The sequence below is a fragment of the Engystomops pustulosus genome, chromosome 6 (assembly GCF_040894005.1).
Source record: "Engystomops pustulosus chromosome 6, aEngPut4.maternal, whole genome shotgun sequence".
Classification (NCBI taxonomy): Eukaryota; Metazoa; Chordata; class Amphibia; order Anura; family Leptodactylidae; genus Engystomops; species Engystomops pustulosus.
This window is the reverse complement of record NC_092416.1, coordinates 170913996-170928421: the sequence shown is the minus strand read 5'-3', so window position 1 is coordinate 170928421 and position 14426 is coordinate 170913996. Positions and strand designations below refer to the sequence as shown.

At 43.9% G+C, this 14426-nt stretch overlaps 1 protein-coding gene across 1 annotated transcript in view; it reads left to right on the top strand.

The window, feature by feature from the left end:
- Positions 1-14426, top strand: part of EPN3 (epsin 3) — a 28635-nt gene that overhangs the window by 4061 nt on the left and 10148 nt on the right. Inside the window, exons 2-4 of the mRNA XM_072112370.1 lie at positions 11332-11944; positions 12546-12658; positions 14237-14317. Coding sequence (XP_071968471.1) covers positions 11434-11944; positions 12546-12658; positions 14237-14317 — 705 coding nt within the window. The 5' untranslated portion in view covers positions 11332-11433. The remainder of the gene's footprint in view (positions 1-11331; positions 11945-12545; positions 12659-14236; positions 14318-14426) is intronic.

Here is a 14426-nt window from a genome sequence, read left to right as displayed (position 1 = left end):
CATAGTAGGGAAAGTTTGCTTGTCTATGTTATGGGAGATGTATTTGCATCCCAGTGACATTAGGGGCTTGTTTGGACCAGCATGTTCCTCGTGTGTGTGTTCTACGGACTGTTTATGGACAGAACCTGGACCCATTATAGCCAATGGATCCATTCATTTTACGCTGTAGATGCCAAAAAAACTCAAGCGGATACACATGTCTGAATAAGGCCTTAAGGCAATGTCTAATGATGGACATTAATGACGTATATCTAGTAAATGCCCTGAATGTTTGGCTGCGGTGACACAAGCTTGTCATCCAACCTCTGAAGGTGTCTCGCAAATATGTCTTCTATCCATCAAGTTTTTTAACATGGTGCGTCATGTACTGAGGAGTGTGGACAACCCTTACATTATTAGGGGTACGGTGTGATGCTTTATTCTCCCCTATGGTGGCATTACCATATTCCCCACAAATTACAACACATCACTGGGGCCCATAGAAGTTGTACACCCTCTGATAACTTGAAGACCCTTATGGTTTGGGGGAGTAACTTGGTAGGTGCAGAGGTTGTGGCCACATCTAGGTCCAGGACCCTTAGGGGGCTCATATGGTGCCTCTTCCCTAATTAGACCAATGCAATAAATTATACATTATATACATCACGTAGTAACTCTACTTAGGGTTGTCCAATGTGAAAAACCACTTTCAAATTTTGTAATTCTGTTGACCAATTTTGTTAACTTTCGAAGAACCTCCAGAGTAGATTTTGGAATCTGAACGTGCCCTTCAGGAAATGTGACCCCTCATATTGTAGCAGTGCAATTTTATTTTTTTCTGTAGGGCTCAGACTGTCAAAGGTCATGTGAGGAGATCATGTTTGGGCCTTGAAGGACAAAATTGATGGTATCTGTGGAATGTGTACAGTAAAAACACAACTAATTCTTGTCTTCCATCAGAATGTTCTGCTCAGTGACTGAAAGAGTCCTAAAAATGTATAGGGTATAGGGGGACAGGACTGAGTCCAACTAATGGTGCAAATCTAACAGCCAAGAACCCGTGGGACCCTCGACATTGGGAAGACGTGGCCTGGCCACATCAAGAGTGCATGTCTATGGAGGAGCCCAGAAGAATAGCTGATGACTGATGGAGAATTCATTGAAGGTGTATGGGTGGCTTTAGTCTGTGAATGAATGTTATCAGTACGAGACTTTCTCAAGGTCGATACTTCAGTTCCTATGAGGAATTCTGCTTCCAGACTCCTTATCTCCTTGTGGCTCCTGACCCTTAGTCACGTTGTTGAACCTTATCTATCAAAATAATATTATTATTTTATCACTGTTGTTCTTTGATTTGGGATATGTTAGAAACAATGTCACACATCGATGTCAACCCAACCCATGGATTTTGGCTGACCTGCTCATTTCAAGGCTTAGGGGTGTTGCATTTCGAAGACAGATTGTAATGCAGTATGTTTGACAAAGCTCACGATTTTTACACTATGGAAAGAGAAACACCAGTGCTGATATCTGGTATGAAGAGACACAGGTGTCAGGTCTTGCTTTATAGCAGATGACTGCGCCCCTGAAGCTGCCCCCCCCCCATCTTGCTGCAGGTTGTGCTGCCTGAGGCAAGAGTCTCCACTCACTTCATAGATGGTTCACTCCTATTTATAAAAGCCCTTTCGCATTGTGTGTCCACGACAATTCCTTTTTTTGCAAAACTAATAAAAAATATTCCATATTTTAGCAGCTCTGAATTGGGCAGGTGCAAATACGGCATCACATAACTCCTCCCAACCTCAGAACCACTAAGGTGGCGGCAAATGGAGCGGCAACATTACACTCAACTATCTGTGTCAGGAGGACTCCAATACAGTTCATTCAGGGGCATAGGGTACCTTCTGAGTTTACATCCACAATAACACTAAATGGATTTGACTTGAGCCTTTGCCAAAGAATTCCCTGGATTAACCCTCATTTAGGCAAATTCTAGTAGATAAAACAGCTTCACAGGATTTGTAAAGCTAGGAACCTACTTGCTCATGCACCTTCCTATGTCGGACCTGTCCACCAAAAGTTTTACTCAAAAGACCAGCGGTAAGTCCGTTCAGCGTCTTCCCTGAAGCTGAGTCCAGCCTATTCATGACTCTCTTGCACATCCATGCCTCCCAGTCCTTGATTGACAGCCCATATGATGATCCTCCATGCGGTTCTGTGCAGCTACAGATGCCCGCTCTGCTCCATCAACATGGTCACTGACTGTCCTCACCCCATCTCATCCTCCTCCTGTGTGCTGAGGGAAGATAACATAATGCAGCCCCACTATTAGGAGAGAATTGATGTCAGGTACTTTGTGTAGCTGCTGCCTTATCTGGGTCTCTCTTTACTTTACACAGAGAAATGAGCAGCGGGAAGAGATGGGAGGGATAACAGGGAAGTCTCTGCCCAGTCCAACTTCCTTACTCCATTGCCAAGGCTCATTTTCATAACAAAGAAAAATGGATTTTACGATGATGGGTGTATGGATCAACAAGATGGGATGGAATCCTTATGAGCTGCTCTAAAAGATAGCAAAGTCAGAATTAGGGAGAGAGAAGTCGTAGATTATTGACCCTTCAATGGGCTGTGAGTGTCGGAGAGTCAAGACAAGGTGAACCACCACAGCCAACCACTGTTCGATGAGCACCATCCTATGCCATCTAACTTATGGGCCCCTTAAAGCTCCTGGGCCTGGATGTGACTGTGCCCTCAGCCTCAAGTTAGTGTGTGAGAGTCTCTTGGTCAACATTTTAGGTAAGATGGTGCCCTGTGTAGGATCCTCCTTTGAAGCTTCTACCCAGATGTGAACTTTTTTAAACTTCGGTTAAAGTTACTACAGGGCTTGTTTTTTACAGGATGAGGATAAATTGAGCCGCTTATTCATTGGATAAATGGGGCCTCCTTTCTTGTGAGCTGGTCAGACCCATATGGATCAACATTATAACAGATAGCATGTAACCTTCTGACAATGATGGATGCAGCTGGACACTCTGGCTGTAGATGGTGGGGTTAGGGGTAAGTTAAAGGGTGTAGATTAGGAGAAGAAAAGATTTCTGAAAGTTGAGAGGTCTGAAAACATGTAAATGTTGGGCATGGACACTATAGATGTCTAGGTAGTGGGGCTTAGAGGGTCAGTATGGCTCACACATTGCCGGCCATGGCCATGGTAGAGGTCATCATCTCGGTGGAGGACTCTCTGTTCTCCTAGTGACTCCATTGTCACAGTCTCCGCCATGTATCCTGGATGCCAGAGCCTGGGAGCACATAACATACGACTGCTTGTCTTCGCGTTGCCGTACATTACGTTCCCTTGTGTCACATCCATTCACTGACTGCCGTCCAGATCCATCTCACTCCAACACTGCTGCAACCACCAGATAATCCGCGTGCCACCACTCCAGTCTCTTTCCGCAGATCCTGATTTACTACTCCTGGAAGAGACGGCGACCATGAATAGTCATCTACTACATTACAGCATATGAGGAGAACAATGGAGGTGTGAGGACACTTTACTGCCCATAGCGGGAGGAAAGTGACTCATCCTATTGTATGGTCCTCACAGCTCAGCATCTCCATCTTCACAGACCGAGCCCCAGAGCCGCTCTCATACATCGTTCTGTGGCCATGGGAAAGTCATCTGATGATGTTAGCTATAAAACTGGGATCTCAAACGCGTCTCCTAAATAATTATAAATTTTTACTGTGATTTTATTAATAGTTTATTTTTACTACATATAAGAAAGCGGGCAGCACTCCAAATTGTGGTGAAAAAAATAGTGGTGTTTCTATACTCCATAATCGGCAACAAAAACAGCGACGTTTCGGCTCCGAGCCTTTTTCAAGCTCATTATTTTTACTAGTTTTTTAATTATAAACAATAAAAAAAGTGAAAAATCCATAAACGGGCGCCGAACAGAAATTTTTCAAACACGAGCTATATACTCACAAACCTATATCTATCCATGGGGGACATTGATCATAATTTTGTCGCTTGTTTTTGGCATTTTTTCTGTGCAATTTTTAGGTGCAGTTAGTAGATTTGTCTCTATTTTGTGACTTTTTGGATGCAGGCTTAAGTCTGGTTTGGGTTGTCTGCACCTTTTCTGACATAGTGGGGCAGATTTACTTACCCGGTCCATTCGCGATCCAGCGGCGCGTTCTCTGCGCTGGATTCGGGTCCGGCCGGGATTTATTAAGGCAGTTCCTCCGACGTCCACCAGGTGGCGCTGCTGCGCTGAAGAGCATCGGAACGCACTGGAATACACCGAGCCGGGCTGAGTGAAGGTAAGTGCAATTTTCGCGACACATTTTTTTAAAAAAATGCGTCGATTTTTCCGAATCCGTCGGGTTTTCGTTCGGCCACGCCCCCGATTTCCGTCGCGTGCATGCCGTCGCCGATGCGCCACAATCTGATCGCGTGCGCCAAAATCCCGGGGCAATTCAGGGGAAATCGGCGCAAATCGAAAATATTCGGGTAACACGTCGGGAAAACGCAAATCGGGCCCTTAGTAAATGACCCCCAGTGAGTGGCTGTTCTGCAGATGTGCGGCATCTATCATTAGACTAAAAAGTTGCAATACTTCACCACAATTTTAAAATGTAAAATGTCATCATCTCACCATTTAAATGACCTCATGTAACTACTTTATCATTTTCTATAGGATCATATTTTTGAGTGGGATTGTTGTCAGTCTTAGGGGGACACTAATCATAGTGGGCCTCAGGTTCGGCTATTTTTGCGCCTGGTTTGTTCTTTTTATTGGCTTGTGATCTATGATTGATCGAGTTTTGCCTTACTAAACACGTTTTTGAATTGTCGCTTGTCCGATTTATTTGCGCCAATTTTGTCTCTAATGTTTACCCGATAAAGTAGATCATAACAATATCAGAGTTCCCAGCTCATGTAGTCTCTTGATTGGAGAACTTCCCTGCTGTCGCACATTGATGTCATCATAGTGAATTTCTTAAAGAGAACCCGTCATGCAAAATAGCCCCACTAAACTAAATATATTTTCATAAACTGCCATTAGAGAGCATTGCCTCTATCCCTTCATTGTCCCTCTACATGCCTGTAAACCTAAGCAATGAGGTCCTAAAGCTGTATGCAAATGACCTGTGAAATGTCCAATGAAGCATTAGCATATTCAAGCTGTCCACTCTATTCATGAGTGGGAGGCACAGCCACACCCCCAGTGCATGACTGACAGCCTGTATAATGATGTGAGGCTGTATAATGATGTGCTTCCTGGTGCTGGCGCCCCCTGCAGCCTGTGTGCGCATGTGTGTGTGTGTTTAGGAGAGATACAGCAGCTCCAGGCAGCCATGTTACAGCAGAACATGTCATATTCATGTGTAGCTGATGTCTGTGTCTCTCACCTGTATATTAGGAGGATGGAGCATGTCAGCAGATGCAGCACACTCACTAGCAATGCTTTACTATACATTACACACAGACATGAGCAGGGGGAGGAGAGGGGAGGGGTAACAGGGGTGACATCACTGCCTCTGACCATGTGACCAGCCTCATTTACATAATAAAGAAAAGATGATTTTACAATGATTAATGTATGAAATAACTAGATAAAGGCTGGGATGGGATCCTTGTGAGCGGCTCCAACAGGTAGTAGTGACAGGACAAGTGACACAGACCTGATGACAGGTGTCCTTTGATGTTTTGGGTGCGTTCTAAGATCTCGGCGCCATCTTGAGTTCATTGTTTCTATTACAGTATATTTAGCTAGGTTTACCTTAAAAAAATATATCTATTTTTTCATTTTACAAATCTTTAAAGGAAATCTACCATTTGCTTTTATGCATTGTGAACCAAACATACCTTGAGAATGCTGTACCTACCAGATGCAGATGCATATCTTGTTTAATCCCTGAACTGAGTGGATTTGCTGAAAAAACAATTATAAAATTATAATAATAATACCTTTATTTATATAGCGCACACAGATCACGCAGCGCTGCACAGATCTTGCCAAATCAGTCCCTGCCCCCAATGGCGCTCACAATCTAATCAACCTACCAGTATGCTATGGAGTGTGGGAAGAAACCGGAGGACCCAGAGGAAACACACACAAACATGAAGAGAACATGCAAACTCTTTGCAGATAATAAGGCTCAGTCTCTATGCACTGCTCCAGCCTTGTCCTGCCCAGTATAAGCTTAGAATAAATCATCACTGTGTTGTCCCTGACAGGCAGAAGTAATCAATCGCTGCACTATCCCCCAGTGATGTCTATGAGTCATCCAGCTCAAGTTGATTAGTCCTGTCTGGACAGTTCAGACAGCTCCTGTGTATGTGGAAGTAATATGTTTTGATATGGCAGCCAGACTGCACCCAGCTTTCCCAAGGTCCTGAATTTTATAATTGTTTTGAGCAAAACCACTTTGTTCAAATATTAAACAAGATATGTTTCTGCATCAGTGTAGCTACAGCATTCTCAAGGTAGGTTTGGTTCACAATGCACAAAAACAAATGGTAGATTGTCTTTAACTTTTAGTCTCTGCACTTACAACTTAATGTAGTCTGAACATTGTACCTGTAGTTACCTCCGGGTCCTCCGGTTTCCTCCCACACTCCAAAACATACTGGTAGGTTGATTAGATTGTGAGCCCCATTGGGGACAGGGACTGATTTGGCAAACTCTGTGCAGCGCTGCGTAATCTGTGTGCGCTATATAAATAAAGAATTATTATTATCCTTGACCCCCAGGTGTAGCATATCTCTAATCACTAGCGCCCCCGGTGGATGTCAGCGGTGCAGTCATTTCTTTTCTCCGTAGAATAATGAGACTTATTGTCTGGGTAAATACATAAGATTTGCATATCAGAAGTCGCTTATTAGCAGATTTCTCCCTGAAAGGAAAGATACGATTTTGTTGCACTAATTCTCTTTGATGAAAACCTCTGCTGATTATTAATATTATAATAATAACCTAAATCCGTCCGTTCACGGCATCTCGCCCGCATTCTAGAGGTTTTACATATTAAAAAGCGAGAGATAGAGAAAAATGACAAGAAATCTAAAATTAGTCGGGAGACGTTTCAGGTCAGTGAGTTGCACTAAATGATTCATTAGCTTTTAAGTTTACAAAATGTCAGGGTTTTGAAGAATACGGTTATTTTTGTACATTGTGACGAGACCGCATACGATGCTGAATACAGATAAAGTAAAATTAGTAAGATATGAAAAAAACAGCGCCACACTTAGGATGTATGTGGTATTGTAACTCAGCTCAATGCACAACAATGGAGCCAGGCTGCAATACCAGACACAACCTATAGACAAGCGTGGCGCTGTTTGCAAAAGAAAGCAGCCACATTATTCCTATCCTAAACATCCCCTTTAAAAAGCACAATTTCCTTACTTTATCCACTAGTGGGTAGGAGTGGGTTGCCCTGTTATAACTGGGCAATTTTTTTGTTAAAGGTGCAGGTCCTTACAAATTTACATTGTCCTATTGCCCATTGGCAAAGGGGTTGGGCCACGCCTAGTTAAGTCAGGCCTAGTTCAGAAGGATGATAACGTTTAGTAGAATGCAGAAAATGTCAAGGATTTGTCATGGGAGATGACCGATCCTCTTTAAATGGGTGTCAGTGGAATAATGGGTTAAAAAGTAGTCCTTTGAATGATTGGGAATGTTCTCTAGATACGGATTGGTTGAATGGCACTTCCTGTGTGCTGAAACGGGAACAGGAAGTGGAAAGCAGTGAGGGCCCTTTTGTAGGGATCGGTGCAGTGACTGATCATAGACTCTGTGGGGGAGATTTATCAGAAGTGTTGGAGAGTAGAACTGTTCTTGTTGCCCATGCCAAACAATCAGAGCTCAGCTTTCATTTTCCCACAGCTGTTTATGAAATTAAAGCTGAGCTCTGATTGGTTTCCATGGGCAACTAGAACAGTTTTACCTCAGACACTTATGATAAATCTTCCCTATTACTGTATAAACCGAATTGACACTAATTTTCTATACAGGGATCCCCCCCTTTAAAATCTCAGGCCAAGGCCCCAGTATTATCGTACACTGAGCCCCCACCCAAACTAGTAATACCCACACAGAGGTGACACAGGGATAGGTTATACAGTATATTAGGAAGCTGCGGCCTGTCACACATTTATATAGAGGCAGCAACTAAATTTACGTTCCCTTAATAGAAGCTAATAGGTTATTGCTGGAGTCACTCACATGTAGATTATCATCATTTCATGTTAGGAAATTGCTGATATTATAGTTTCTTACCCTATTATTTCACTGGCTTCATAGGGAACTTTACTGTATAAGGCTAAATTCACACCAACGTGTGCCCACCGCACCGTAGCACGGCGGGCACACGTCGCTGCTGGGGAGAGGAGGAGGGGATGAGCGCCGTCTAAAGAACGGTACGGCTACAGAATGGTATGGTGTCGCACGTGTGCCTGTCGGCCGTATATACGTCTCTTAACGGCTGCATTCACACCACCATTGGGGGACGTATATATAGATAGGCCGGCAATGGGCGCACGGAGCGGTACAGTGCAGCACACGTGCGGACAATATGTACAGTCTGCTCAGCTCCTCCTGCTCTATAACATGCTACCTGCAGATAGAACACTATGTACAATCTGCTCAGCTCCTCCTGCTCCATTACATGCTACCTGCAGATAGGACACTATGTACAATCTGCTCAGCTCCTCCTGTTCTATAACATGCTGCCAGCAGATAGGACACTATGTACAATCTTCTCAGCTCCTCCTGCTTTATAACATGCTGCCTGCAGATAGGACACTATGTACAATCTGCTCAGCTCCTCCTGCTCTATAACATGCTGCCTGCAGATAGGACACTATGTACAATCTGCTCAGCTCCTCCTGTTCTATAACATGCTGCCAGCAGATAGGACACTATGTACAATCTTCTCAGCTCCTCCTGCTTTATAACATGCTGCCTGCAGATAGGACACTATGTACAATCTGATCAGCTCCTCCTGCTCTATAACATGCTGCCTGCAGATAGGACACTCTGTACAATCTGCTCAGCTCCTCCTGCTCTATAACATGCTGCCTGCACATTATGTTGTGATTTCATGGTAACAGGTTTCCTTTAACATAACAATTCTCCTTTAGACTAGTTTTTGTTATATGTAGTTATCGTATTCAAATATTTTTCTATTGCATTGCATTCTGTGCATTCTATGACTACGGATGCTCCCGGGTACAAGCTGAAACATGTTATAGTGAGAGATTATGTAATAAGAGTAATGTGTGATCTAGAACTAGATGGATTCCGGCTTCCAGTTACCACACGCTTTCCCTCGGTTACAGATGACTATAACGCTGTTTAGTAAAACTCTAGAAATGAAAGTGGCTGTGTGCTTATGCATCATCATTTTGGAAGTCTTGGGCAGGGCCGGCTCCAGGTTTAGGTAGGCCCCTGGGCGACAGAGCCTTGGTGGGCCCTTTTTCAGAAATCTCTTGTCCCGGCGCCACACTGCAACTCCCCCCCCCCCACCACCACCACCACATGAGCCACACTGTCCCTCCCCCGTAGCCACACTGTGCCCCCATAAGCCATACTGTAACTCCCCTGTACCTACACTGTCTCCCCATAGCAAAACTGTCCCCCCATCATAAGCCACATCGTTGGCCCCTGTAGCCACACTGTCCCCCCATAAGCCACATTTTCCCCTATAAGCCCCCTCCCAGAGGCTTCTCTGCAGCCTCTATGAATAAAAATACAGGACAAAGGCAGCAGCCACTATCATTAAATATGTATATTAAAATGAACATAAATCATCTTGTAGCCAGTAAAAAAATAATAAACGCTAACTTACCTCAAGAATTCAGGTCGAAGGCTCCGTCCCGCTCTCATCTTCAGCGCAACGTCCAGCACAGACGCATGCGCCATAAAGTCATCTTGTGGGTCCGGCAAGCGTCCAGCACAGAGATGCCGGCAATGGAATTATTGTGTCCTACGATCTGCCCGCGGTGCCGCCCCCTGTCACCAGAGAATGCCGTACGATCTTTCAATTACATCGGCGACGGCATCGTTATGCAATAATTCCATTGCCAGCATCTATCGCTGTGCAGGACACTTGCACAAGCGAGGAGACGCTACTTGTGCTGCAGGAATCTCCCCCGGCTACACATTCAGGAGCTGCCACTGCCGGGGAGAGAGGGGTGCAAGGCATGTGACAGATTTTTCTGATCCTGGTGGACCCTGTGGGAGCTCTGGGGCCCCGGCGCTTGCCCGGGTAAGCCGGGTGCTGGCGCCGGCCCTGGTCTTGGGTATTTAGGAATCTATCATTTTGCATACATTTAAAGATTCGGCTGTTTTCCCTAACCCTAGCACTGACCCTAACAGTCTATTGTTATTGCGGGTCAGCATATTTCCAAGGGAAAGCTACAGTTGGCCATTAATAAGTAGTACGCTGTGACTGTGGCTAGTGGTCTTCAAAAAAATTCACCTCCATGATGGGACAACTTGCTTTAATCTAGATAGAAATGAAGAGAAGGGTCTATTGTTGCTTAAGCTCTTTTCACATCTACATCAAAGTTGTCATATAAAAAGTAGACCATGATGAAGAGTGATGGACCTTGGTGACTTTAAATGGGGTCCTTTGGAACAAATGCTTCATCAAGCATGAATGAAACTGAGACGGAGGCTTCTGATGCAGACGTGGAGATGGCCTCTAGATCTCTTTATACTTTAGATGGCAGTCAGTGGGTTTGGCCAACCATTGGATTTGTATGGGCTTCTCTGATGGCAGGTATTGCTGAATAATAAAGATCGGCCATGATGTAATCCATGAGTCCAATACTTTTGTTGTGAGGAGATAAGGCTCTGAGCGGTTCCCCCTATTTATTACACTTGGACTTTTGGCCATTCAGCCTACAATTAACCTAATGTGCATGGAGGCCAAAAGTTATACAAAACCTTCTCTTCCTCAACTTGACCATGGATTATTAATATCAATGAATGACCCTCAACCTCTGGAAAAGCAATTTACACTAGAGTTTTAGGTTGATATCTCAAAAATGTTTCAAGGGAATTTGTCAGGGCAATATGGGACACTAAGCCACCTGCAGGTTCTTGTGGATGATGATACCTGGATGGTAGGAGCACCGGAGGCATCTGACCCATCTTTGTTAAGCAGAAGTGTTTGGTTTTTTTTTGGTTGACCATGGACTTTTGAGACACTATACCAATAGGACCTGTGGTCATTAAGTGTTCCAAATCACCCTTACAGGATCCCTTTTAGTTCCATATTTGATGATGACCCCATCTTAACACATATCATTCTCACAACCATTTTATTTTACAGATATCAAGACATTTCTACTGAAAGAAACCCATCTCAGACTTTTCTAACAAACTGGTAGACCCCACACTAAGGACTTTTAGCTAAGGATCTGTACAATCCATCATGGCTACTTCATCTTTACGACGTCAAGTAAAGAACATTGTCCACAATTATTCTGATGCTGAAGTTAAGGTGCGTGAGGCCACGTCCAATGACCCATGGGGACCCTCTACTACTCTTATGGCTGAAATTGCTCAAATGACCCACAGTGCGGAGTACCCTGAGGTCATGATGATGGTCTGGAGGAGACTGAATGACAGTGGTAAAAACTGGCGCCATGTTTATAAAGGTCTCTCTCTTTTGGATTATTTGATCAAAAATGGATCCAACAAAGTGGTGCAAGAATGTAACGAGAATCTCATTGCTGTACAGACCCTCAAAGACTTTCAATTCATAGATAAGGATGGAAAAGACCATGGGATTAATGTACGGGAGAAGGCCAAGCAGATAGTATCACTCCTGAAAGACGAGGAGCGGATAAAGGAAGAGAGGGCACAAGCTCAGACAACCAGGAGAAGGATGTCTCAAGTGACGGCAGCCATAGACAGCAGCCATAGACTGAGATACAATGAGGGTAAGTTCTACAGAGAATCTTTAAGATCTTCTCAAGATCTCAGCTCAATGTCACCATTCATAATGGATCCATCCACCTTCCAATGGAACCTGATGTATCTTGATGGAACTTTTTGACTTATAAGGTCCATCAGGATTCTGTTAGGGTTTCTTCTTATTTCCAGTGGACAACTTTGATTAAATTGACAACTGGGTGTTTCCATTTTCATTATTAATTGCTTGTATCCTTAAAGGCGTCCTCCAGGTTCAGAATTTTCTTCTACTATTGGCCCCAGGTGCACAGATAAGAGCAAAGTCTGAACTTGAGACTTTCAGAAGGAGCGGCCATACATCTTATAATACTGTGTACCTCAAAGGAATATGGATGGGGCATATCAGAAGTTAACATATCTGATCACTTTCTGTCTCTGGAGGTGTCTGGGAGTGTTGTATTTCTCTCTGCTCATCGGTGGGCTAACTGAGCATGCATGTGCATGGAGAAGTCGGGAGAAAAAGCTCTCGTGAATGAGCAGTTGGTTGGCAACAGTCCAAGGCGTATGTCAGGAAAACTGTAAGAAACTGTAAGTAGTCATTTCAATTTGTTTTTTATTTTGATGTTTTAGGATCTGTATCAGCCCTTTCTCCAGAGTTGGAACATGCAAGACCTCAGAGCACTGGGGAGGAGGAACTTCAGCTGCAGCTTGCCTTGGCTATGAGTAAAGAAGAAGCTGAAAAGGTAGAATATAGGCTCCTCATCAAGACTCTCACTGTCAATCACTGTGTGTGGGTGGGGTAATCAGGACTCTCACTGTCAATCACTGTGTGTGGGCGGAGTTGTCAGGACTCTCACTGTCAATCACTGTGTGTGCGCAGGGTAATCAGGACTTTCACTGTAAATCACTGTGTGTGGGCGGGGTAATCAGGACTCTCACTGTCAATCACTGTGTGTGGGCGAAGTTGTCAGGACTCTCACTGTCAATCACTGTGTGTGCGCAGGGTAATCAGGACTCTCACTGTCAATCACTGTGTGTGGGCGGGGTAATCAGGACTCTCACTGTCAATCACTGTATGTGAGCGGAGTTGTCAGGACTGTCACTATCAATCACTGTGTGTGGGTGGAGTAATCAGAACTCTCACTGTCAATCATTGTGTGTGCGTGGGGTAATCTGGACTCTCACTGTCAATCACTGTGTGTTGGCGGAGTTGTCAGGACTCTCACTGTCAATCACTGTGTGTGGGAGGGGTAATAAGGACTCTCACTGTCAATCACTGTGTGGGTGGAGTTGTCAGGATTCTCACTGTCAATCACTGAGTATGGGCAGAGTAATCATGACTCTCAGTGTCAATCGCTGTGTGTGGGCAGAGTAATCCGGACTCTCACTGTCAATCACTGTATGTGGGCAGAGTAATCAGGAGTCTCACTGTCAATCACTGTGTGTGGGTGGAGTAATCAGGACTCTCACTGTCAATCACTGTGTGTGGGCAGAGTAATTAGGACTCTCACTGTCAATCACTGTGTGTGGGAGGGGCTGGACTCTCACTGACATTTTTATTGCTAATGCTTAGTAATTAATTTATAGCAAACACAAAACTGATTTTAAGGCACATGTCCACCTGACGTGACTTATTGTGACCTGCCCATTATAGAAAAGTTGCACTGTGTGTGCACAAACCCATATTCGTTAGGTCTATATTTTATATCTTAATTTACTTATATACTATCCACATCCATGAATGTACTATAATGAGTATAATTATCTCATTATGATGATAGCTGTGTAGTCACATTATAATTTCCAGTGTCGCTCATCCTAAGTCCTTCGATTGCCCAATTCAGTCACCTCCCAATGAAGTCATCCCATGGTTGCACAAACATCTAAATTCCAAACTTGGAATCTTTTTGTCAGTTCATCAGGTTCCCCTGGATATGCAAAAAATTTATGCAAATTATATGACATAAAAAATGGATTATTATTTCCTTATGGAGATCCAGCTGGTGGAGGATGCAATGCTCCCTGGGAAAATGTATGCAAATAAGCATTACGGAAAAATACAGACATGACCAATAATCATTGGGGCATGGGTTCTCCTGGAGACATCTTGCTTAATGTTGGTTCAGGAGGTCCCATTTTGTGGCCTTTGTGCTTTTCTACCCATTCAGTCCCAGTCCTGACTGCACCATGTGAACTTGACCCTACTCTAATGCATCACACCCTTTGTGTCTACTTAACCCTTAATTCTACGATGTGGTCTCAAGTCACATTAGTTGAGAACATTATATCAGATATTTTTGTCATTTTTCTTTTGGATATAGAAAGTCCCTACAGCTCCGGATGAAGAAGAAGAACTGCAGCTCCAAGTGGCCCTAGACCAAAGTAAAGAAGAATATGAAAAGGTATTTCACATATAAAAGCACTTACCAAGCATCTAGCCATACACATAACATTAATAGACTTCTCTTACATAACTATACTATCCCCCAAATTTTATAAAAATGTATTTTT